Raw genomic sequence first — 26,780 nt, forward strand, 5'->3', positions numbered from 1 at the left:
TCGAGCAACACTTGAAAACTATTGTTTTGGCGTATGTTTTCACAGCAACTTCGTACATCTTTTAGCCTTACTTATCATGTTTCAATTAGGCTTCTAAGGCTAATGGATGATTAACAATATTTACCTATTAAGCCAAGATCATCTAGAGGTTCAACGGTTGTTTTAGTTCAAGGGTTAGAGTCACCATGACACCTCATTTATCTATTCTTTGTTCCTTAATGCTCTTATTCTCTTAGGTCTTTGGTCTTCAGCTTCCAAAGACTCAACTGACCATATGACACAAGGACTAGCGTGATTGAAAAATAAAATGCACAAATCAATGCACTAACACCCACATGATGGTATAAGGCTTTACACTCATATAGAATTCACCTACTGTTTGGTTGTTTGGGAATCCATTTCAAGGTTTTTATGTTTCTTGGAGAATGTTAGAGTCATCCTAGTGTTTCAAGAGAAATAAATTTTATTTGGTTATTCGTTAGGTTTTTTTTTTTTTTTTTACTTAGAAAATTTATAAAAACTTAAGTTTTTGTTAAATTAAAAATTGAATCAAGTTTTTTGAAAAAAGAAAAAAAAAGAAAAGAAAAAGTAAACCCAACATGTAAAAGAATAAATAGACTAAGAAATATAAAAACCTATAATCAAACACTGTCCTGCAAAGAGTGATTTTCGGCAGCGACTTCTGTGATAGTTAAGACATAAAAAGTCAATAGATAGTGGAATGGAAATATAATGAGGTATATTTTGCCAAATTTTTTTTTAAGGTTTGTTGTTTTAGGAATTTTTTATGTTGGAATTTTTCTAAAAAATATTCCTCCAAATGTTGATACCTCGATAATACCTCCATGAATTAAATCTATGAGGTAATGGTATCTGGAGAATAAAATTACTAAATTATTCTCATATACTGTTTTCCCTTAAAGAGATAAAGTTGAGAATTTTAGGGCCCACGTGATATGACATCCAACCCACCTAACATATGCACCCTACGATGATGATCACTTGAACTAAAAACCTACTCGATTGAATGTTCTAATGGACTAAATTAAAGTGAATTTCGTTGTTTTGTACTATATATATAGCGTGGCCTATGCCTTTTAGTTGGATCCACCATAATTTTTGGTCACCTGATCTTCATGATAGGATTCATCTGTTAGACATGTTATATAGGTTTCATGTCATATACATACAATGTGGGTCTCACAATTCTCAGACTTTATCACTTTTCAAAGAAAAAACAAATAACTATAAGATCTTAGTTTCATCCCTAACACTTCACTGTGTTTTTTATTCCTGGAAGGATTATTTCATAAAATTCAAACTCCCTAGGAATTTTGTGGTAAAATCCCTACGATATTTGAGTAGATTTTTAGAAAAATAAAATAAAATAAATAATTTTTCAATAATTTTCCTAAAAAAGACATCCAATCAGTTGGGTAAGGCTTACATAATGATGATGATTATTTCGGACAAAAGGAAAACACACAATCCAAAACTTCCATGTAAGCTGGTAAACCAGTCTTCAACCTCTCTTCTTCGGTTTGATCTTTGCAAACCAACATGCTTTTATCCCAAAATGAAATCCTGCTTCAGAATTCAGGTCCATGCCCCTTCCCCTAATGAACAGCTACTACGAACCCCAAGTAATCCCTTTTTGTATAAAATCAGTGGTCATCAAGGGTCCAACCGAAGATGTCAGTTCCCTCAAGTACTGCTTTATACATCCACATGTACTCACAGTCTTCCGTCCAAAAGATGGTATCACATTCATCTGGCTTCAGATAACTTAAGATATACACAGTTTCACAGTTATGTGTGGGCTTAGTAAACAGCTACTGCCTATAGTGTGTTAGTTCTAAAGAGTGTGGAAAGAGGTGCACATATATGGTGATCAACTGAGGATACGTACATTAAGCCCATGCAATGTTGTCAAAAGCAATCACATAATACTATCCATATGGCATATGTGATGGTCCCATATGTCATATGGATAGTATGTGATCGTTTGTTGCATAAAGCGATTTCATATGCGATTATGCAATCGCATAATGGCATATGCGATGGCATGCTTTTCGTTTTTTTCTTTTCTTTTTTTTTAAATTTTCAAAATAATAATAATTGTACAATTGTCTATATGATTGTGTGATTGTATAAGCGATGAGGAATAAGCAATTGTACAAGATCGCTTATGCCGTTTGACAACATTGGGCCCATGGTTAGTGTTTATATGATGGACTCCAATGTAGACGCCACACATACAAAAATCTCCCACACTAACAAGAAAGATCCTAACCATTAAATCTTTGGCCATTTTTAGTTGAATGTCATATCTATTCCATGACACCAATTGAAAGGTTAAGGTTTTCCCAGTTGGTAGATTTTGGTCTATGGTCTATTGGGGGAGTACAGAAGCACACAGAGATAAATATAGAAGAGTAATTCAATCGCACCAAGCAAACACAAAGATAATACAAAGATTTAAAGTGCAAAAACTCTTGCAGGAAAAAACCACAGCACAAAGCAACACATGATCACTATGAAAGTAGAAATTACAAAGAGAAAGAGCTAACCCAATTCAAACAATCTCGAATCTCACCCTTTCTACACCCTTTGAAACCCTTGGATGAATTAGAAACCTTACTCTTCCTCCCAATCCCACTTACACCCATATATATAGCCTATAGAAGGATCCTAAGCAAAATCGGAAACAAATTCTGCAAAATCGCAACTCCGTGTAAATCTGCGCGATTCGATCAATGTCATCGAACACGCTTCGATGTCATCGAAACTTATCATTCGATGGCATCAAAGCCACATCGATGGCATCGAACTAATACATAAACAGTTCAGAGAAAAAACATGAAAATCTGATTTTCTCCAAATGCATCGAGCCATCTTCAATGTCATCGAATACTCATCGATGTCATCGAGAAAGTGCCAAGTTAGTCCAGTGATCAGTAGGAGAAAATCTGAAAAATCTCAATAGGATCAATCACTGTTCAATGCCATCAAAGGTGGCATCAAACAGTCTGTCAATGTCATCGATAGACCCCGTATCTGACTCGATTTAAAACATCAAATACAACATGGACCAAAATAATGACAGTTTGGATTATTGGAGTAGGGTTCCCACTCATACAAACAGATAAAACTTTAGTAAACTGTATACATGCTCGGGTCCAGCATTGTGCAGAACCTCTTATATGAATTGCTTGTCCATCACCGCTTTCAGTTTTTGTTTTTTTTTTTTTTCCTACATCATGAAATTGTCCAAAAGAAATGGTAGAAACCTCATGGATGTTTCTTCTTCTTGTTTTCTTCCCCTAGTTTCCCTGAGTCAACAAGGGAAGGCCTTGTTAGCTACACTTCTCAAAATTCAAGCAATTCACGCCCTGTTATACTGATAAAGATGGAGGATTAAAGAAGTGGAAGAAGAAAATTTGGTGAAGCCAGAGTTCAGCTGCCGATGCAGCCACTTGCATGCACCTCTCAAACTGGCAAACATGTGAGACAATGGAGAGGGTAGATAACTTCACTTATCAGGTGGGAATCACAAGTTGACTGGTCTGATATTTTTCCAGGAAACCACAGTGGGCCCCACTTGATGAATGACTCAGTCGTGCCAGACGAGCCAAGGGCCCAAGAGTCTTTGTGTGATTATACAAGAAAAAAACAAAAGTTGTAATATGAATCTGGAAGATGGCCAGCAAATAAGCGTACAACACACATTCACCGACTTTTTAGAAAAGTGGTCCTTGCGCCGTATTTTTTCCAACCGTTGAAAGTTTCATGGGGCCCACCGTGATGTTTATTTGCCATCAAATCTGTTCATAAGATCAAACAGACTTGGATGAAGGGAAAACACAAATATCAGCTCGATCCGAAACTTCTGTGGCCCTTATAAGAAGTTTTCAATAGTAGGCGTTCAATCTCCACTTCTTTCCTTCTTTTTTTTTTTTTTTTTTTCTGGGGTGTGGTCCACTTGAACTTTGAGTCTGCCTCATTTTTTGTTCATGTCTTCAAATGAGCCGAAAAGAAAAAAAAAAAAAAAGGATGGAGAGTCTAGATATAAGGCATACATCGTGGTGGGGCCCACAGAACCTTGCCATGTGAACATGGTACCTACTTAAATGTCGTGTTCTTACGGCACGCAATCTGGTAGAATGGAGCGGACCACGTAACACGTTAGTGGGTGTTTCCCTGACTGTGGGCCCATCTTGTTGTATGTGCTGTATATCCAAGCCGTCCATCAGTTTTTCCGGATCAATTTAGGACATGTTTCCAAAAATGAAGCAGATCCAAATCTTAGGTGGACCATATCATAGGAATTAGGAAACAGTGGTGATTGAATGCCTACCATTAAAACTTTCTTCTTTTTTTTCTTTTTTCTTTTTTTTTTTTTTTGTCGTCTGGTCCACCAGAGCCTTAGATCTACCTCATTTTTAGGCAAAATGGATGGATGGTGTCGATATAATGGATACATTATGATGGGCCTACAGAACTTTCCCACGCCAACATACACTTCGCAATCCAGGAGCGGATTAGGTGAAACCCCTGATCCACCGAGGTGGGTGGGACCCCCTTGGGGCCCACTGTGATGTATGTGATTACATCCATGCCATTCATCCGTATTAAAAGCTCATTTTATGACATGATCCAAAAAATGAACAGTTTCAAATCCCAGATGGACCATAATACAGAAAACAGTGATGATTGACCATTAAAAACTTCTTGTGGGCCACAGAAGCTTTGGATCAAACAGATATTTGTGTGGTATCTTCATCCAGATGTTCGTGACCTTATCAACAGGTTGGATGGCAAATAAACATTCCGGTGGAATCCTTAAGGTTTGCAATGGTGTGGATTAAATCACAACTGTTTCTAGTGGCACGGTCCACCTAGTATTTGATTCAGCTTCATTTTTTAGATCATGCCCTAAAATGAGCTTTCAAAATGGTTGGACGGTGTGGATTTAAGGCACATACATCACTGTGAGCCCCACAGTCAGTGGTCTCACCTAATCCGCTCCCTGTTTAGGTGTTACCGGATAACAGGATAGTGGGGCTTGCCGTCGATGTGCGTACAGTATATCCAAGCCGTCCATCAGCTTTTTGTAGATCATTCTAAGGCATGTCCCAAAAATGTAAGTAGAGCCAAATCTCAGGTGGACCACACCATAGTAAAACAGTGTTGGTTGAACGCCTATAGTTAAAAACTCCCTAGGACCCTCTGTAATGTTTATTTGCCATCCAACCTGTTGAGTAGGTTGCACAGACATGGATCAAAGGAAAACACAAACATCGGCTTAATCCAAATACTTAAAACTTTTATGGACCAGCAAAGTTTTTAATGGTGAGCGTTCAACTGCCACTATTTCCTGTGGTGTGGTCCACCTAAGATTTAGATCTACCCAATTTTTGGGCTTATGCCCTACATTAAACTGGCAAAATAGTGGGGCAACGAGGATTTCACACATACAACAAGATGGGCCACCTCATTTTGAGAAGATTTTCCTGTCTTGGTTTTGACACATTTGGCATTATTTCTAACATTGGCATAATTAATTCTCTCACCAAATATTTGTTGATGCTCCATCTCAGTATGTGTCATATCTCGATAATTTGATGCTCGATCTAAGTATGGGTCACATGGGCCCATTGGTTTCATGATCAATAATACTATCAACATGGAGGCTCACTGTGAATAGCACATGGAAAAAAGAGTAATAAATAAATATTAAATAATCATAACCATAATATCTGCTTTTATTAGTTAAATATGAGATGTTGAGTTTCTCTCATTAGTTGTCCAATTCAAAGAAACTATCTAAGGATTATGATTATTCCATTAAAAATAATATGATACATATTCCATCAATCAAAAGATTTTTTTATTTTTTATTTCGAAGACACAGGGTGTCCCCACCTCTTTTTTTGAAGTGAGACTAATCCCTACGCAATCACCGACAACCACATGTATCGGGTAAAGCCAAGGAGGGGAATCGAACCCTCGCCTATAGGAAGCAAACCTACGGTGAAGGCCATTCGCCCAAAAGATTATGTTTGAAAGATGTATGTAAATTGGACATAGGTATACCAAATTTGGTGGCATAACAATAACACTTTTTGTCTCGTACACTACATACAGTATGGGCAATATGAAAAATTGCCAAGTTTCAAACGTTTATGGTTTGTGTTTACCAAACATTTTTTTGTAAAAAAATTACTTAATTTCATATATCAAGACGTTTTTCAGATAAATTACCAAACAGATTTTTCAGTACTTAAATAAGTACTAAAATTTAGCACTTAAATTAATTTTCAGACAGAAGCCAAGTTTTTATTAAAAGAGAGAGAGAGAGAGAGAGAGAGAGAGAGAGAGACCATTTGGAGCGTACACACATATATATTACACACACGCGTGCACGCGCGCCCCCACACACACATATATATATAGAAATGGTTCTATGCGGTCGAGCTCATGGGAACTTCCCATGAGGTCAAGCTGTGTGGGCCCCACTGTGATGTGTGTCGAACATCTACCCCATCAGTCAGATGTACCATTCCATGGTGGACCTCAGGCTTAAAAATCAAGTCAATACATTACTTGTGTGGGCCACACCACATACAAAAGTTGAGAGACATTCATAATCATTTGTTAGGCCCACCGAGATGTAGTTTACAAATCTAGCCCATCCATTATGTGTGTCCCACTTGGATGAGGGGTCAGACCAAGTTTCAGATGCATCCAAATTTTAGGTGGGCCCCACAAAGTGCTTTTATATGTTTTATGCATGTCTTCACATGATTTTAGATGGTATGGCCCACCTGAGTTCCGTATATGGCTGATTTTTGGGATATCCCATAATTTAAAGGGGACGCATCAAATGCATGGGGTAGATGTTCGACACACATCACGGTGAGGCCCACACAGCTCGACCTCATGGGAAGTTCCCATGAGCTCGACCGCATAGAACCATTTCCCTATACACACACACACACACTTGCAAGTGGGAAAAGCGGGTAGGGTAGTCAAATCTAATTAGGGAAACGTTACATCCTCAGAGTCTCAGACCTTCTTATTCCATGGTCTACATGGACCAATCACAGTGCATGCATGCTACTTTACATGCACACAGAGAAGGGGAATTGACAAGAATAGTTAAATCAAATTTCAAATGAACTAGACAAGGGGATAAAACCATCAACAACTTAATATCACCTTTATTCATATGCTTATCTTTCAATTTTAAAGGCCAGCTTTTGGATTTCCAGAGCCTGCAGCCACAACTCCCAAACCTCTCCCATGGCCGGAGGCAATCTCCCCATTTTCCTGTCCATTCGATTCCCAAGCAGCAACCTTGTCACCATCAACCTCACTCACAAGTTCATCAATCTTGCGGAACTGATACGGCCATGTTGTGTTATATAGGAACTGGCGTAGGTCGAATCTGTTATCCTCTGGTGAGTAACTCTGTAGACACCAAATGGGTGTTATTATTATTAATTATTTTTTAATATGAAATTATTTTCCAACAGCATTACTGTTTCCAAAAACATATAGTTATTCAGCTACATGAAGTGCAGATCAAAACATCTCTACTGTACACATGGCACTTGCTTACAGTACACAACCATTTATCTGGTGAGCCATCGTGCTACAGCAAAAAAATCAAGGCATCTGAAACACGTTGTGGCCATTGATCACTTGCCCAAGAAACAATGTTTGACTCAAAAAAAGAACCAATGATCCACATTCATTGGGCAGAGTCACAGCAATGCGATGGTCAGATTTATCCAGCCACTACAATTTTTATGGCCTGCCTGGATGGTGGCCCACCAGATCAACAGCCGAAGAGCATATTATTGAATGATGCGGTACAATATAATAGCATTTATCTGTTCAATAAACTCAATTTTCCCCCATGGTTGCAACTTGCAGAGGATCAAGAGAGTTGAATACCTCAGCATGGTAGGAAGGTGTTAAGACGGTCATCTTATGCCGATTGATTGAATAGTACTTGAAGAAGTACTTCACTTTAGCAGCTACCTCTGATGGAGTTAATTTTCCACCCCACTTGTAGCAGAGATTCTACAAGAAGAAAAATAGTTAGGGAAAGAAAATGAAAATAAATCATTCTCACCAACACTTCTTTTCAAGGGGCAAAATGCAGTATGGGGTTTTCACATTCGACCTTGTTTGAGCGATATCCTTTGTTGGAATCTTAAAACTTTGGTCCAAGACGAGAAAGGTGATACTATTCATGAGTATAAATTACTGAATTAAAATCTAGAATGTTCATTACAACTATCACGGTTAATGCTACATGCATTAATCCAACATATTTTGATAACTATATCATAGTAGAAAAACATCATGTGGGCATTTTATGCCAAACAAAAATGTTAAGATTTTATATGGCTTGGTTTAAAAAATGAGAAGAGAAAACTAAAAGTAGTTTTATGTTTAAAACATATAACTAAGAACTTTATATTAGTTGTTGAGTATACAGATTCTTCTAAACCACTCTTATGAAATTAAAAGATTAAAAAATAATCATAATAAAAAGCTAAGGAGAGAAGTTTTGAGGGGGAAAAAAAGACCTTTGGATGATGTTTGCCAAGCCTTCTTCATAGAAACTTATATCGTAAAGGACAGTTTCACAAGTGGACCATTACTCATAATTGAGGTAATGTCCCTTTCACAACCATTGGTCAGAATCTGTATATAATTATAGTGCACAGGATGTAACCATGTGAAGAAGGGGTGGCTTTGACGAGATTCCAGGGTTGAAGATTCCAGCAAGCAGGAAGACGATATTGGATCAAGATTGCCAGAACAGGGGTTTGCTGCCCGCGCAACGGCACATAACTGCCGGCTGAAAACGAGGAGGGTCTGCTGGCCAGGACTCGGTACAGTAACTTGCTTGTTACAGGCATACTAGGACTGGTAGAAGATGGAAGGGAGCTCGTGCAGATGGTCGGATCAGCCATCACAAGAGATAGAGAAAGGAGAAAAATGGAAAGTCGTATCGAGGAAGAAAGGTTCTGTACTACAGAAAGGAAAGGATGCAACCTTCTATCCAACCCTTTTCGTAAGAGATTTTCCGGAAGGATGGGCTCCAGTTAACTTCGAAAGGGTGTTCGAAAGGGCAGGCTCCGTTATGGATGTTGTTAGGCTGAGACATAAGCAAACTGGAGCTTACAGGGGATTCACGCTGGTTAGGATGAGGTCCATCGACGAACTCAATAGGGCGATTCAGTTGCTGAATGGCGAAGGTTTTGGAGGTGTAAAGCTAAAGGTTCAAAAGGCTAGATTTGGCCCAGAGTTCAAATACTCTAACAGAAATGGCACTTTCCATACTCAAAGAAAATCGAAGTTCATCTCCCCCCCTTGGCGAGGACAACAGTGGGTCAGATAACAGAGGAAGATTCTCATTCAAGGATGCTCTTCTGGGCTCGAAAGAGGTAGATTTGCAACATCGATCGATCAGAGAGGCAGCAATCTACCAAGCGTGGGGTCAGGGAAGGAAGAAAAAAAAAGGGGGGGGGGGGGGAGGGAAACTTGATCCGAATTAGCATGGATGTGGTGGAGAAATCCAAACAGGCCCTGTTGGACTCGGTGGTAGCTACCATGATCCCAGGTGATTCCATTCCTCAAATGAGACTCTGGTTGGAAGAATGTTGTAACATTCCGCCAGAACATTACAACAAAAAGCTGATAGGGTACAATAAGCTATGGATCCAACTGACGCCGGGGGCTAATCCAGATGTTCTGATCATGGCGGTAGTGATTCACAAAGACAGGCCGATTGGCAAGATCCAGAGATGGGAGGAGTTCTCTCAGTTCAGGATGGAAGAGGTATGGATTCGATTCTGATATGGTTAGTACCACTAGAGTTCTGGAATGAAGATTTTTTCCATGACGCAGCTACTTGCGTGGGCCAAATGATTCAAATAGACCTGAAAACGATATCGGGGGAGGAGATGGGGGTGATTAGGGCCATGGTTAGGCGGCGGAAGGAAGATGTTATGCCCCATTTCGTTCAGGTATCGATTCTAGACAGGATGTTCTATCTGCCAGTCCAAAGGGATGATTCAAATGTCCCAATCCCGCGATGGGAAGATCTTTGGAGGGCGAAGGACTCTTCACACCTGGTGGAGAGAGCAGGGATAGCTATGGACAGGGAAAAAGGAGCACCGTCTTCATACCCATCAGAAGCAACGAACAACTTTGCAATTACGTGTCAAGCGCAAGTGGGAGAGGGCAGTGCGGTAGTCAGAAGTCAGATGAATCGAGCGACACGTGTCCAACTTGACACATGTCCACTTCGGATTCAAGCCTTGGCAGAGGGTAGGCAGGATAATAATGACTCCATCTGTAGCGTGCAGACCTCGGGCAACAGAAACAAAGACTTTTCAACACTCGGCAGTCTCGGGCCTCGCTCGAGGGCTACGGGCATTAGAGTCAAGGCGATCCATACACGCGGCAGCTTCGGACGAGGGTTTGATGCTTCGGACAGAGGCATGGATGGCGTATCGACACGTGGCAAAATCCCGAGGCTAGATGAATCCGATCGGGAGGTTCGGAAAGGCGATTTGACCTCAGATTGTCCGACCCTTCTCAGATCATAGTTGCCAAAGCATGCGAGTCTGCCAATGCACCTACAACAGCTTCCAACTAACTCAAATCCCTCATCCAACAGTCGACTAATTTTAACAATTGTAGCCGCGGAATGTCCTTCTATTACACAGTTCAGTGAGGACGGCCCACCAAATCCACACCGTTCTTTCGAGCCCCGATCAATTTGGACATCAATTCCGCACGTGTTAGGTAGATCCTCAAGTGACAACATTTTATCTAACCATTTGGATGTTTGTTGCCCCTCATTCGAAGGCAATTCTTCCCCTTTGTTATTAGAGGGTGAAGAATGCAGCGATTTTGAGAACGACGCTCGTTCCTGGACATCCGAAAATGCTGCATCTGTAGTATCTCTGTCTTCCCATCCTATATTTTCTTCAGATCCGATGTCAGATCTTGTGTTAGCAGAACTCTTTGAGGAAGGAATAACCAAAGGAATAATAGAGCTGGAACCTCCACAGGTCAGGCTGGGTTTATCGCATGAAGAGCAGGGAGGTGATCTCATGGAAAGAATGGAAAAAGCAAATCAAAGGGCGAAGCTGGTTGAAACTATTCAGAAGAAGAAATGGATAAGGGACGCAATAGGTCATGTTGGTAGATCAATAGGAGTCTCATTTGGCGATCTTCCAGAAGACTACCTAGTTTTATTCCAATGCATCGAGGAGCGTGGCCGACCATTACAACATACAAGATCTCCCAGGAAACCCCCTCTAAGGTGCAACAGCAATAAGGAATTACACAGCCTAATAAAAAGCCCCTTCTCTACTTCCTCGTCCGAGCATCTAGAAGGAACTCAGGTCCTACAGGGAAGATCAATTCCAAAATGAAAGTCTTCAGCTGGAATATCAGAGGTCTGGGTCCAAAGCAGAAGCGAAGATTAATCAAAGACATCATCGGAAGAAGTAATGCAGAGGTGATCTGTCTTCAGGAAACTAAGGTGACTACATTCAGTGACAAGCTGATGAGCTCCCTCTGGAGTGTAAAAGATGTTAGTTGGAAAGCATTAGATTCAATTGGCAGTTCCAGAGGTATTCTGATTGCTTGGAAATCCTCTCGCTGGTCTCTAAATGATAGCTGGAATGGAATGTTTTCTGTTTCAGTTATTCTGAAAGATGTCTCCTTCGATTTCTAATGTCTCATCACTTCTGTCTATGGGTCCAACCAGGAAACTAAAAGAGTTGAGTTCTGGGAGGATCTAAATTCTTCCAGGCAGAGGTTTGCTGGGCCGTGGTGTATTGGAGGGGATTTCAACATCACGCGATACGCCTTCAAAAGATCTCAGGTAGGTGGGATGTCGGCTGGTATGCGCCGTTTTTCTTCATGGATCGAAGATCAGGAACTGGTGGATCTTCCTCTGCTATGCACAAGATTTACCTGGTCTAATGGTAGGGAGAATCCATCTATGTCCAGGTTAGACAGATTTTTGATCTTGCCAGAATAGTTGGAAATGTTCCCGCTGCTCTCGCAGTCTATCCTTCCAAATCCTGTGTCGGACCACAACCCTCTTATCCTGGCAGTGGATGAACAGAATTGGGGTCTAAAACCGTTCAGATTTGATATTTCATGGCTGAAAATTGAAGGGTTCCATCAGAAAATATCAGATTGATGGAAAGGTTTCAAAGTTGAAGGCTAAGCTGGGTATAAACTGTGCAGAAAATTGAAATTACTAAAAGAAAAGATAAAGACTTGGAAAATATCAGACTTGCGTAAGAGAGAAGAGGAAACAAATTCGATCCTAAGAGACCTTCAGGCGATTGATCGCGAAGTGCAAGATGGAGTGTCATCAGCGGAATCCGGACAAAGAGGAATTGACTTAATTCAAAAATACTCGAAAAGGGTATTGGAAGACGAAATATTGTGGAGACAGAAATCGCGCTCCAACTGGATAAGGGAAGGGGATAAGAATACAAATTTTTTCCATGTCATAGCTAGTGTGCGTGCCAGGGTCAATAAAATTAGAAATATAGTGGTGGAGGGGGTTCCGCTTGAAGACAAGGATTCCATATCGAAAGAGGTTGTTCGATATTTCAGCAATTTGTTAACGAAAGAAGATTGGCATAGGCCAAAGTTGGACTATCTTCATGTAGAAAGATTATCCGAAGATGAAGCGGAAGCTATTGAATCCTCTTTTACACTAGAAGAGGTGAAAGGTGCGGTGATGGAGTTGAGAGGGGACAAGGCGCTTGGTCCAGATGGTTTCCCAATATTTTTCTTTCAAAGCTTTTGGGAATTGATAAAAGGAGATATTGTGGATTTCATGAATGAATTCTATGATAGAGGGCGGCTTTCGAAAGAATTAAGGGCCTCCTTTGTAGCGCTTATTCCTAAGAGTCCGGGAGCGGACTCCTTGAAGGACTTTCGGCCGATCAGCTTACTTGGTGGCCCGTACGAAATTTTGGCAAAAGTCTTGGCATCGCAACTAAAAAGTGTGATGGGTGCTCTTATCTCAGATAATCAAAGTGTTTTTATTCCGGGATGACAGATAGTGGACAGTGCGCTTATAGCCCTCGAATGTTTGGACTCAAATCATAGAGCGAAATCAAAGGGAATAATATGTAAATTGGATATTGAAAATGTGTATGATCATGTTGATTGGGGTTTTTTGCAATATATGCTAAAGCGGATGAGGTTTCGAGACACATGGAGAAGATGGATAGGAGGATGTCTGGGATCTACGTTTTTTTTTTTTCAATTCTCATAAATGGATCCCCAAAAGGTTTCTTCAAAAGCTCTAGGGGCTTACGTCAAGGAGATCCCCTATCCCCTTTTCTATCTCTTATAGTTGGGGAGGCCCTTTCAAGGATGTTGACCAAGGGTCAAAATAAAGGTCTATTTAGCCGGCTGAGAGTGAAAGGGATGGTTAATCCGATTTCCCATATTCCGTTTGCGGATGACACTCTCCTATTTTGTGAGGCAGACCAGAACAAAGTGAGTAATTTGCGGACCATCATCAAGTGCTTCGAAGCGGTTTCAGGTTTGAGAGTGAATATGACTAAATCTAAATTATTTGGAATTAATATGGAGGAAGAAGAAATCAAGAACTATGCTGATTTTTTTCGATGCTTGGCGGGCCGTCTCTCAACTTCTTTTGTCAATCTTCCTTTATGCATAGGAAAGCCCCCAAAGTTCCTGTGGGATAAGGTTATTGAAAGATTTGGAATGTATCTAACTAGATGGAAGTGTAGATACCTTTCCTTGGTTGGCCAATTAACTCTCATCAAGGCAGCACTATCAAATCTTCCCCTCTACTTTATATTTCTCTTTAAATGTCCGGCTTCAATTCTGACAACTTTAGAAAAACTTAGATGGGATTTTTTGTGGCATGGAAAGGAAGAGAAGAAAATTTTTCAATTTGGTCAGTTGGAAGAAGGTCTGCAATCATAACGAAAAAGGAGGGGCAGGTATGAAAGATCTCAAAAATATGAATCAGGCTCTCCTAAGCAAATGGACATGGAGACTTGGTAATGAGAGTGGTGCCCTTTGGAACAATCTAGTCAAAAGTAAATACGGTGCTTCGAGAGGGGGATGGTGGACAAAGGACTCCTCTAATTATAAAGCTTCGGCCCTTTGAAAAGGTATTTTATCGATGAAAGAAGAAGTCCTAAAGGGTATTTGTTTTGCAATTGGTAAAGGTAACCGTACCCGTTTTTGTGAGGATATTTGGGTGGGGGACGAGCCCCTTAGAAATGTTTTTCCGCAAATTTATAGTCTTGTCGTTAACAAGGCCATCACGGTGGAGGGGTGCTATTCAATCATTGGGGAAGAAGTGGTGTGGAATCCGGACTGTAGAAGTAATCTTCGAGACAGGGAGATTGGAGAGTTTGTAGCATTTCTCAATCGGATCCAAAGCAACAAATTGGACCTTCTTGGGGACGATAGGATTCTTTGGCAGGCAGATAAAACAGGGCTATTTTTGGTTGAATCGCTATACAACATCCTCTCCAGCGATAAGCAGACAACGGAAGATGACTCGTTCAAGCAAGTTTGGAAGATTCAAGTCCCTCCCAAGATAGTTGCTTTCGGTTGGTTGGTGGTAGGGGTGTACACGAACCGAGCTAGCTCGGTTAGCTCGCTCGACCCGACTCGAAAAAGCTCGATTCGACTCGGTTCGAAGCTGAGTTCGAGCCGAGTCCAGCTGATTTTTTGAGCTCGAAAATGAGTTCGAGTCGAGTTCGAGCAGGCCCCAGCTCGACTCAACTCGGATCGAATCCAGCTCGAATTGAACTCGGATCGAACCAGTTCGGTGACTCGGTTACTTTGCCATTGATGTTGCTCACCAACTGTTTGATAAAATGGCTCAACGAAAGGTGGCTGGTGGCAAGGAAGGTATGTACATGAAACAAATACCCATTTTCTCTTTGTTTTTCTTGGTTTTTATGTTGTAATGAGGTATTTTAGCCTCTCTTTTTACCCTTTTTTTTTTAGAAGGCTGTTTCACCTAGGGCTTGTATTGGTTGATGGAATTAGAGAAACAGAGAGGGGTAATAATGTCTTTTGAGTGGTAGATGTGGTGATGGGATGTGATGTGAGGATTTGAGGTTTTGTGGGAGTGATTTTAGAAGCTTTCCTGTGTAAAGTCAACTTGTTGGAGGAAAAAAGCACAAATACCTTTCTTCTTCTCCTTCTACTTGCCGTCCACGTCCATTTTTTTCTTTTTTAATTTTTTGTGTTTTCCCTTTGCCTTTTGAATTGATGGTGATATATTGATATATGGGATTTGGTTTTTAGGTGGCTTGTTTCTAACTTACATGTAAAACAGTGGGATTTTGAAGTTGCAGTTCAGGTGTTTGTGGAAATGCCTCAATGGCGAACTCAGCTCGATCTTGGCTCGACTCAGCCCGAGCTGCTGACCGAACTGAGCCAAGCAATCAGGCTCGAGGACCAAGCCAAGCCGAGTTCGAGCTGAGGTCAGCCAGTGGCCGAGCCGAGTCGAGCTAAGGCCGGCTCGACTCGATGTACACCCCTAGTTGATGGGTAAAAAGAAGGTACTCACGGTAGACAACCTCAGGAAAAGGGGAATGTGCCTCACCAATATTTGTCTCTGTTGTATGGCTGATGAAGAAACGGTGGATCATCTTTTTATCCACTGCTCTTTCTCCAATCAGATTTGGAATCACATCCTCTCCCGGTTTAACATCCCCTGGGTATCTCCAAGCTCAACCCACAGTTTCCTTCAAGCTTGGTATGGCCTTAGGTGTGGAAAGCAAAGATCTATTCTCTGGAGAATCTCGCTCTTGGCAGTTTGGTGGACGGTGTGGGAAGAAAGGAATGCAAGATATTTTAATGGAACCTCCAATCCGATGGAGAATATTGTGCTTAGGGTGATTTCTTTCATAGCAGATTGGAGTTCTTCCATTACTCAACTCCAGAATTGTAATTTTTCTTTTTTGGGACCTAGTCGATCCGCTATCTCAGCGGATTAGCTATCCTTTCTCTTTTTGTTTTCTTTCTTTACTTTTTCTAATAAAGTTATCATTATCTCTCCAAATAAAAAAGAAGTAAAGGACAGTTCAAATGAGAAAAAAGGATTAGAATCTTTTCGATAGATTTTTTAGGTTTAAGAATTGAAAGTGTGTTTTGATTTTGTAGAAAACAGAATTCGCCTTTTCTTTTCTCATTGCTTATAAAGAACCAGAAAATCTTGACAGACTGGAAATAGATCTCGTTTCACGCAGCTACGGTATGAAATGAGTTTATTGCCTGACATTTGGAAAGCGCAAAATCTCCTCTGGTTTCGAAAACATCAGAAAGAAGACACATATTTTTCCTTCTTTAAAAAAAGAAAAAAGAAAAATGAAACTACCTGGCATAAAAGGTTCAATGACATCTACTTGAAGAAGAAATGCTTCAGAAAACTCAAGCTTATCTCATTAAACAATAGCACTATTAATAGAGACCTAGCTGATTGACATGGAGCTTGGCCAATCTGATTCATTTCCAGCAGACTTAAAGAGTAAGGGTTCCAAACTCCAATTTATATAAATTGCTGGCTCACTTGAAGATTGACTTTTTTTGAGCAAAATCAAAAAAACAATTTCCAAGTAATGGGCAAGTTTCTGCAAATTGAATGAGACAGAGATCGTAAGACAAACCTGGAACATTGAAACAGGACCACAGCGGAAAATCTTACGCAACCTTCCATAGACGGATAACTCCTCATACGTCATGCCCATGTCCACTTCGTCCAACTAATTAATGTAGCACAAGTGTCAGGTGAGAAAACATCAGAAAGTACTCCAAAATGATTTGCTTTTATTCCGGTGAACGTGGATAATACAAAATGCATCATGAAGTTCATTTTGCTTTTATTCCGGTGAACGTGGATAATACAAAATGCATCATGAAGTTTCTGTTTGGAGCTTTGCTAAGTCCACACACGTGTGCAGTAAAGCTCACATAGATGCCACACATGTGCCAGCATGGCATTATATGTCCAAGATCCAATCCATCCGTCAGAATGGCACCACTATAGTGATTCCCTAGCCCAAGAATCAGGTTGATCCACTGGTCAGGTGGGTCTCATTTTGCAAAATAAACGTACAGCTCTGAAAAACTTGGCTGAAGTTTTCTAACTCATCCACCTGTTTCCAGTATTGGGGCCCACATGCTGAGGGGACAAGATTTACTTTTGAGAAAACAAGTTCAAGGCCGGACCAACTTGATGGATGGACTGGATCCACCTATGTGCCGTGTTGGCAGACGTGTGGAGTGTACATGAGCTTTATTGCACACATCTGTGTCCTTAGCAAAGCTCTTTTGACGTCTTGGACAAAGAAGGCTTCAAAGGTAGAAGGGTTGAGCTAATAATACCTTAATCGAGCCACAGAAAAGAGAAAAAAATCATGAGGAAACGTCAAGTCTCAGGAGTAGATTTAAAATCTAAATGTTTATTAGTGCTCAATGTGTGTATTACTCAGCCCATGTCAACCTGAAACAAGTGTTGAACATCCAATTGGTTCATCATCTGGCCCCCACAATGTAGATGCCCCACCTGGTCCACTTATCAGGTGGGCCATGGTATATGAAACAAATTGCCGGCAAAGAGAACTTGGCCAAGTTTTTTCTAAGCCATCCATTTGTTTCTAACACTGGCCAACCAGATGTGTTGCACAGTCAGCACACATTTGTACCAGGTTGGCAGATGTTTTGGCATGTAAAGTGGATGCATTATACAAGCCTGTGGGATTAGAAAACCTCTGAAATCTACATTTGAAAAGGGTTCATAACTCGAAATTGAAGAACAAGCACGAGAGAGGTTATGTTCATGAACTAAAAACAGAAAGGCTGACACTGTCGTGGGATGCAGAAATAGATGCTGAAGACACTTTTAGGATCTCTTTGGATATGGGAAAAGTTGTGTCCCGACTCCCTACGAGTCATCATGGACAACTGTACATCTGTAGTTTGTCAATAGCCTTCTACACGGGAACCAATGCACTCTTGGACAAGTAGTCATGGGCATGTGACCGTTAGACCATCGATTAGGTGGAACTACTTTGTCAATGACACTTTTTAGTTTCAGGGCACCTGAGGATCGTATTTATCTGTGCACATGAATCACATCTTTCAATGTGCCATATATGCAACTGTCCAAGTTCAAGCATCCTACAAGTGCATATATGCCACCATCAGTCTTCGAGCACTAAAAAAAGGCGGCACATGTTTCAATGTGCATGTGCACATGTTTAAGTGTGCCACCAACCAATCTTTAATTCCCCTACATGTGCCACTATCTCTCCTGTTCACAATCCAGGGTGTTTGACAAACGAGGGCCGGAACATCTACTCAGAAACAGCATGTCCATGATCAGCAAACCTTGACAGCACGCCATGGATTACTAGTTGTGACACAACCTTGCCCAAATCCAAACAGGCCTTAGATAAGCATTGAGAGGTAAATCTAGAGCAATACCTGGCTGTAATTGGAACGTATAGGCTCCAGTTCAGCAGTTGGAGGAGCTGCTTCAACATCTGCTAAAGATGCATAGCCAAGATGAATGGCTGCCCACCGCAAGAATGCCCGAAGATCCTGCTTGCTTACACTCCCAATGGGATTTATATCTGCTGAGCTGCAATCATACTGCCAAAAGACAAGTTATCATGAGATAATTTAACTAAATTATGTCAAAGATAATGCCTTTCAGATTGAAAGCCTCAAGAGTAATGCCCATACAGATCAATAGCATATACTTTCTACAACAGCCCATGTTTAAAACCTCGATTGAGTAGTCCAGAACTCACTGAGCCGACTCAATTTGATTAAAACCAGCTGAGTTAAAGCAGCAACTGGGTGCTTGAAATCTTTATCTAGTACTTGAAAAACTTTAGTATAAGTATTTGGAAAATCAAGCACAAGCTTTTTACAGTCAAGAAACTTAATCAAGTAGAAAAGTCTGAGTTCAGTTTTTCATTTTAAACCCAGATAACAGACAATAAAAGATATATAAAAGTATTAGAAGACATGAAATAGGTGGGAAGATATGATTTTTACCTTCGTTAAGTAACCCCGCAATCCTTCATCAACATTAGAGCTACCTAGCACAAGAAAGAATCCATGCTTGTTTTGAACCCAGGGCATGAGTGATGCTAACATAAATGCTAGCACCATTCTAATTCGAGCTTGAATGTTCTGCAACGCCAGGTTCTCAGCATGCAATCCACCATCAACCTATACAAAATGGGAAAAAATGGTTGAGCTACCATGCAACTTCTAATAGATTGTTGCACATTACAGTTGTTAGGACTAGGTCTATTAATACATTAAAATCGGTGCAATAGATGGAAATTCACCATCTACTTAACATTAGGGGTGGAAGTGGACGGGGCTGGCCCAGACCTGGCGACTGCCCAGCTTGTTTGGGCTCAAGCTAAATTCCCTGGGTTGGCCTTGCGCATGAGATTTGAGGCCAGATAATTAGATGGGGCAGGCCTGGGTTTGGATATGCACGTAAGGCCTGAATGCAACAGCTATGCCTGGCTATTTGATGCTATTGGAATAGGCACTTACCTAGCGTGCTGGGCCAGGCTCACTCTTAGATGTTAAGCTAGAGGAATGGATTGTGGCTGGGCCAGGCTCGGTCTTAGATGCTTAGCTAGAGGAATGGACTGTGGCTGGACCCAGGTATTTAGCTCATAGGTCGAGCTTGGGCAAGCCTCGACCTGGGCCATCTCAGCCCATTTATACACCTACTTAAGATATCTTTTGAATAACAACAAGTAGGTTGTGGATTCCAGCACCATGAACAATCTTAATACTCATACATGTGCCCGAATGTTGAACTTCACTGCTCGTAGATTAAAAACTGGATGTCTAGATACACAACATACAGCATAGCATGATGAAGAAATGGGTATTAACCTTAGCAGACACATCCCCCAAAAAAAGGGATAGCAAAACCATTGTCATTAGTTCAAGGGGGATGGCACATTCAATGCATGCAGAGGGAGAGTAGGGGAGACAGAGAGAGGGAAAGGGTATGGCCAGACAAAGGAAAGGAGGGATGTTTTCAACAGTGGATGATCCATCCCCACTTTCACTGATGTTATGACCCACTTAAAGAGTTTTAGATTTAACTTGTTTTCAACTGACGTACTAGCACGAGCTTGTGCAATAGATGTACAAAGTGGATTCATAAATTCATCAAGGTGGCCTTCACATGGCCTTTAATGCATGGCTCCCTAGTAGTACTGTTGGGGCGTGCGTTGAAGAGGAGAATGGACTACTAGCATGATGGCATCAGTTGCTTTTTGTGGGTAAAATCTAAGCCATTTAAAGGCATATTGCAGGTTAAATCTGAAATGTAAGACAGACAACAACCACATTTTCTAATTCCCAAAACACCCCCGACTTTATTTAAAATTTCTTCCCATGCCCTTTCAGTATTCAAGATTCTCTACCCTACGAAATCTATTTACAGGGGCAAAAATATCCAAAAGCTAGTTGCATTATATGTAGTATAGATATCCACAACAAATTTCAGAAAAAAAGGAGAATCAAAATGAATGTTGACAATTCATAATTTGACACAAACCTTGAAAATGTGTTAGAGTGGAAACTTGGGTAGGAGAAGGCATATAGCTATGAAAGTTACCTTATAATGTGGACGCTTCCCTGTAATAGTTTGGAACAAGGAAAGAAATGCAGAAATAATAGAATCTATCGGAACATTAAGGTGCCACGAACCAATCTCATCCGCCAATACTTTTGACCTCAACCTTGTGGCCTCAGAACTGCAAGGGATTATACAAATTGTTGTTATTGATCACTTAGAACACGTTAGACTTGACAGGTCAATTGTACATACTGGAAACAGACTAGTGAATATGATAAATGCATATATTCTAGTTAATGGAGAAGGTTTAATCGATCATAGTCCACCATAAATGAGGTGAGTCCCCTCCTTAAAATGTTAAAAAGGACTGTTCTTTCTCAGAAGAACTGGCTCTTCCCTCCATTTTGCTAGAGCCTTGTTTGGGCAAGGTTCCAAAGGTGCAATTGACTACATGGATCCTTTTGAACAAAAAATTGGGTTAAGCTCAACATGGATGGATCCTCGAGTGTGTGTGTGTGTGTGTGTGTGTGGTGGTGGTGGTGGTGGGGGGCATAACCATTATGGAGAGGTGTCTAATGTTGTGGCGGAGACTAGGGCCAATTTGGTTGCTGTTCGATATTGTGTGGGGCTTGGTTTCTATTTTATGGAGCTTGAAAGCAATTCAAAAGTTATTGTTGATGGCCTGATTTTGGGTGCTTTCCTTCCTCAGTCAACATGTTATTGTTGGGAGGCAATTATGGGGTTAGTTTAGCACCACAACGTGATCGTCCAGCAATTTTTTAGAGAAAGAAATGGATTAGCTGATGCTCCAGCAAAGAGAGCTAGCATGTCAATTTTGAATGTTTTTATTGCGGCTATAAATTAGCTCCCTCACAAAACCAAAGGGAAAATCCAAATGGACTAGGCACAAGTTGTAAATTTGAGAAGAAGATGACATATAAATTTATTGCAGCTAGGTGTGTTCTTGTTTTTTCATCTAATATACCCTCCACCAAAATTTTACTAAATTGGAAGATCCTATCCATCAAATCATTTGCCTTTCTTCAGTTGAATGTGGACCATTGGTGTACTTTTTTTAAGCATCTATTTGCGGGAAACTGATCTAAGGGTTAGAATTGTTCCACTGGGGAGATTTTTGGGGCAGAGGGCATCCATTCTAAGGGACGTGCCCCCCACCCAACTCAATAGGTTAGACCACCAACCCTTGGAAGTTGCTTGTACAAAAGACTTGATAATGCATGGGCATTTTCACATCGGGCTTGAGTGGGGTAGCCCGTGGGATGTGGGGACACACTCAGGGTGGGTGACCCATGTGATTCGGGGCCCATGGGGGAGGTCTCGTGTTCGAGACTCCTCACCGAGGGTGATTAATGCGCATTTCACAGTGGGGTAGCCCGTGGGATGCGGGGACACACTCGGGGTAGGCGGCCCATATGATTTAGGGCCCACGAGGGGGGTTCGGCCGAGGTCCTAACCCATGAGATGTGGGGCCTGGGCTATGAGATAAAGGGATTAATTCACCATACTGTAACAGTTCGAGCTTTTAGAGCAAGTGGTTAATTGTCCTGCATCAAATTGGTATCAGAGCGGGAGGTCTCATGTTCGAAACTCCTCACTGGAGGTGATTATGTAGGGGCATTTTCACATCGGACTCGAGTGGGGTAGCCCGTGGGATGTAGGGAGACACTCGGGGTGGGTGACCCATGTGATTTGGGGCCCACGGGGGAGGTCTCGTGTTCGAGACTCTTCACCGAGGGTGATTAATGTGCATTTCACACCGGGCTCGAGTGGGGTAGCATGTGGGATGCGGGGACACACTCGGGGTGGGCGGCCCGTGTGAAGCGGTACCCATGTGATTTGGGGCCCACGAGGGGGGTTCGCCCGAGCTTTTAACCCATGCGATGTAGGCCCTGGGCTATGAGATGAAGGGAATAATTCGCCATACTTTAACAGTTCGAGCTTTTAGAGCGAGGGGTTAATTGTCCTGCATCACTTGAAATACATGAGCCAAGAATCATACAATTCCTCGTTATTTCAATAATAAAATCTCATAAATAGAATTCAAGTTATTAGTACCAACTACAAAAGTGAGAAAAGAATACACACAAACTCTAGTAAAGTTCTGGGTCAAAGGATTAGGCATGTGATTCCTATTCTTGTTTGTTCTTTAATTGCCAATGAATGTTTGCATTCTTGCTATCAAGCTAAGAAATCTGGCATTATTTGTAAACTGGATTTAAAAAGCGCCTACGACCATGTCGATTGGGCTTTTCTCAACTTTATGCTCCAAAGGATAGGTTTCGAATTTAAATGGAGGGCTTGGATGAGAGTATGTATTTCCTCTCCGAAATTTTCTATGCTGATTAATTGGTCGCATGCTGGATTTTACAAATCCTCAAGAGGCCTTCATCTAGGAGATCCTCTATCTTTGTGACGAAGCTCTTAGCGGTATGCTTTTAAGGGGCCAAGAAATGGGCCTTTTTAGAGGTTTTCATATTGACACTCTTCCCTTTGGCATTTGTCATTTGCAATTTGTAGATGATACGCCCCTTTTCTGTGATGCTGATGAGCATATGGTGAATTTTTTAGGTATGCAACATGTTGGTTTGAAGTTGTTACAGAATAAAAGTTAATCTCTCGAAGAGTGAGTTGTTTGGGGTTAATTTGGATATATGGAGCTATCTCTAGCTGAATCTTTTGGTTGCAAGGTAAGCTCTCTTCCTACCTTGTATTTGGGATTACCTTTATGTATTGGGAAACTCCCATTATTTTTGTGGGATAGGATTTTAGAAAGAATGGAAAGAAAACTTTCTACATGGATGCTAAACCTTTTGTCTCTTGGTAGTAGACTGAATTTGATCAAGGCTTCTTTGTTGAATTTGCCTATTTATTACATCTATGTTTCAGTGCCCGAAATATGTGATTAATAAGATAAATAAACTTCGTAGAGATTTTCTATGGCAAGGAAGGGGTGGTTCCAGGAAGTTCCCCTTCTTAATTGGGCGGAAATCTGCTCTCCCTATGATGAAGGAGGAGAAGACATCAAAAATCTTGAATTAGCTAATAAAGCCCTTTTGCAGAAATGGGTTTGGAGATTTGGGATAGAAACAGATAGTTTATGGTGTCGAATTATTGTTGTTAAATATGGGACTGAGCATGAAGGGTGGTGGACTAAAAGTTACTCGCTATACAGAGCTGCCTACATTTGGAAAGGGATAAAGAGAGTAGGCCCATTAGTTAAAGATAAAGACTATTTTTCCCTTGGCAATGGTAGGAAGATCAGATTATGGCTAGATTCTTGGTGTAGTCTCCCTATTTTTGTGAAATCTTTCCCAAGCCTTTTTTTTTTTTTTTTTCAAAAAGTTACTTCTATATCTTTTATCAACAAAAATTCGCACCTATACAAATGAGGCACCCCTTTACTTAAAATAGGGGGCCAGCCATGAGAAGCACATAAAAAAATACAAAAGACTCTAAAAGCTGATTAGATCATCTTAATAGATCCTAATCCAACCTTATCAAGGAAAATGGAACCTCTGACCTGTGGAGGAAGCTCCGATAGACATTCGAACCATGCATTCGCTTGAGTAGCACTTCCTAACCAGGCCATCAAATCCGCAGGCGAGTTCCCTTCCCTTAGAACATGTGCAAATCTGATTTGACCTCTGCGTTGCAGCTGATGAATCCTATATAACCACATTTTCCATTTCCAACCCTGCTTAGCCACTCCAGTAAGCAAATCAACAACCAGTTTTGAATCCGATTCTAGAGTGATTTGGCTATAACCCCTTTGAATTCCGAGAAGGAGGCCATCATATACCGCACGCAATTCTGCAACCATGTTAGAACCGACCCCATAACCTGCAGAAAAAGCAAAAAGGAAATTACCCATCTCCCCTCTGCCGATACCACCTCCTCCCGAACTGCCCGGATTGCTTCCCAAGCCTATTTAATTTAACTTTGAACCTTAATATTCTGGTTAGTGATTGTTTCCAAAGGATAGGGGGTGGGGGTAGCTGAAACCCTCCATTTCGAAGAATTTTTCACGAGTTTGAAATTCAAGACCTTACTCTTCTTCTTATTCGTCTTCAGGTGTCCGTGCCCGTAGATGGTCAGGAGGAATCCATGCATTGGTCTTTGGTCGGGAATAGTCACTTCTCGGTTTGTTCGCTTTATAGAGCTGCCTTCTCGCCTGTGGTGTCGGGTGTTGCATCTCACATAGGCCCCGTTTAGTTTTATGGAGTGCCTCCGAAAGTTGTTGCTTTTGGATGGATGGTTGGGCAGAATAGAGTTCTAATGATTGACAACCTCTGGGAAAGAGGAATGTGTCTTTAAAATGTGTGTCTCCTTTGTTTAAGGGCAGAGGAGTCAGTGGACCATCTATTCATCCATTGTCCCTTCTCTTCTAACATATGGTGGAGTGTTCTCTGATTGGCTAGCATTTCTTGGGCTATGCCTAGCTCTGTCAACAGCCTGCTCTATTCCTGGCATGGTGAGCATGGTGGAGCCTTGGGAAAAAGAAGATGGTGCATTCTTCTCTTGGCGGTTCTATGGATTCTATAGGCTGAAAGAAACAAGCGTTGCTTTAGGAATGACGGGGTTTCTAAGGCTATTGTATTCTCTAGGATCCTTATTTGCTTTAGGGATTGGGCTTCGTAATCTTTTTGTTGTTTAGGTTGAGTCTTTGGTATGGGTTTTGGGTCCAAATGGGTGTCTGACATTGTAGGTTTTACTTTCTTCTTTTCTTTTCGTTGCCTTGTTTTTTTTTTTTTTTCCCTTGTTTCTTTGTTTCTTTCATTTCTTTCTTTTTAATAAAATTCTCAATTTCAAAAAAAAAAAAAAAAAGTTCATTTCATCTAAGTAGGATTCTGTGTAGAATATTTTGAGGAATGCACAATCAAAGTAATACAAATATGGTCAAAGAACATCCTTTTGATTTGCAATTATATTGAAGAATCATGAAAAAGTTGTTCAATACAATGATGGTAATGAAGGGCAGAGTAAACTTGAATTGAACTACCTGCTTTTGGGTGATCAAACCTCTCATAAACCACGCTTAGATGCAATCGAGTATTGTAGTTAAGCTCTGGTTTTCTGTGCAATGGTGATGGGTGAGTGGATTCCCATTACAAATTGGAAGAGGAGAAAGGGAGTTGTTGCTAACAGTGACATTAGCCAGAAGAAGAGCCCTTGTCGATGTTGTTCATGGAGGAGTTCCCGAAAGAATGATCTAAAGCGAATTTCTTCAGGTTTGTAGGGAGATTGGCAAGGTTATGGAGGTTGTTGTATCGAGGATGAAAGGATCGACATTAATTAAGGGCTTTGTATATGCTCACTTCGCCTACATCGAGGAAGTGGAGGCAGCCATTGCTAAAAAGAATGGCTTTCAATTTGCTAGCAGAAAGGTTGGTGGCCCACAGGGAAAAATATGACCCAGAACTTTGTTTGGGGAAAAGTTAAGGATAATAGAGTTTGTGCCTACCGGAATGTAGTCATGCAATATGGATTAGGAGGCTAGAAGCTATCGATATCATCTTGAGAAATGGTGGCAGGTTTTGATTAAGAGGATGTTAGGAAGGCAAAGGCAGAAACGGAACGGTTAGGTGGTCTCTCTGCTTGGATTGAAAGAAGCAATGGGAGTAGTGTTGTTAGGATTTTGTACGAGGCGCTGATTTCCTCTAGTAATGTGAGTGTGGTGGCTTCAATAGTAGATGGGACTTCTACCTCAAATGTAGTGGATCGGATGGAATTGAGATATTGACTTACTAAAAGGAGACCACATCATCAAAGAGATTAACAAGTTGTTGATTTCACTTTGACCAAGATAAGGGAAGCTTGGTCTATGTTGGTTGATTATGGTGTGACAGTCCAATTAGATCAAACATGCAATGGTCCGATTGGTCGAGATTTGGTTAGGAAGACTTCAGGGTTTTGATCTAGGGGCTTCCTTGGAAGTATGGATTCTTGAAGTCCTAAAGTCTATCCAATTGTGTATTGGAAAGGCGTTGTCCACCAATCCCAAGCTAGCAAGTGGGGAGTTCATTAACTATGCTCAAATGTTCATTGGGATGAGGAATGATCCCTCTCC

At 41.1% G+C, this 26,780-nt stretch overlaps 1 protein-coding gene across 1 annotated transcript in view; it reads right to left on the reverse strand.

Moving 5' to 3' along the window:
* Positions 1 to 7,022: 7,022 nt before the first annotated feature.
* The window catches only part of LOC131243404 (glutamine-dependent NAD(+) synthetase), a 50,738-nt gene continuing 30,980 nt past the window's right edge, over positions 7,023 to 26,780 (reverse strand). Inside the window, exons 9-14 of the mRNA XM_058242755.1 lie at positions 20,732 to 20,870; positions 19,132 to 19,308; positions 18,553 to 18,720; positions 16,734 to 16,829; positions 7,963 to 8,091; positions 7,023 to 7,473 (exon numbers count right to left, since the gene is read on the reverse strand). Of these exons, the coding sequence (XP_058098738.1) occupies positions 7,249 to 7,473; positions 7,963 to 8,091; positions 16,734 to 16,829; positions 18,553 to 18,720; positions 19,132 to 19,308; positions 20,732 to 20,870 (934 nt within the window). The 3' untranslated portion in view covers positions 7,023 to 7,248. The remainder of the gene's footprint in view (positions 7,474 to 7,962; positions 8,092 to 16,733; positions 16,830 to 18,552; positions 18,721 to 19,131; positions 19,309 to 20,731; positions 20,871 to 26,780) is intronic.

This window comes from Magnolia sinica, chromosome 1 (genome assembly GCF_029962835.1).
Source record: "Magnolia sinica isolate HGM2019 chromosome 1, MsV1, whole genome shotgun sequence".
Lineage (NCBI taxonomy): Eukaryota > Viridiplantae > Streptophyta > Magnoliopsida > Magnoliales > Magnoliaceae > Magnolia > Magnolia sinica.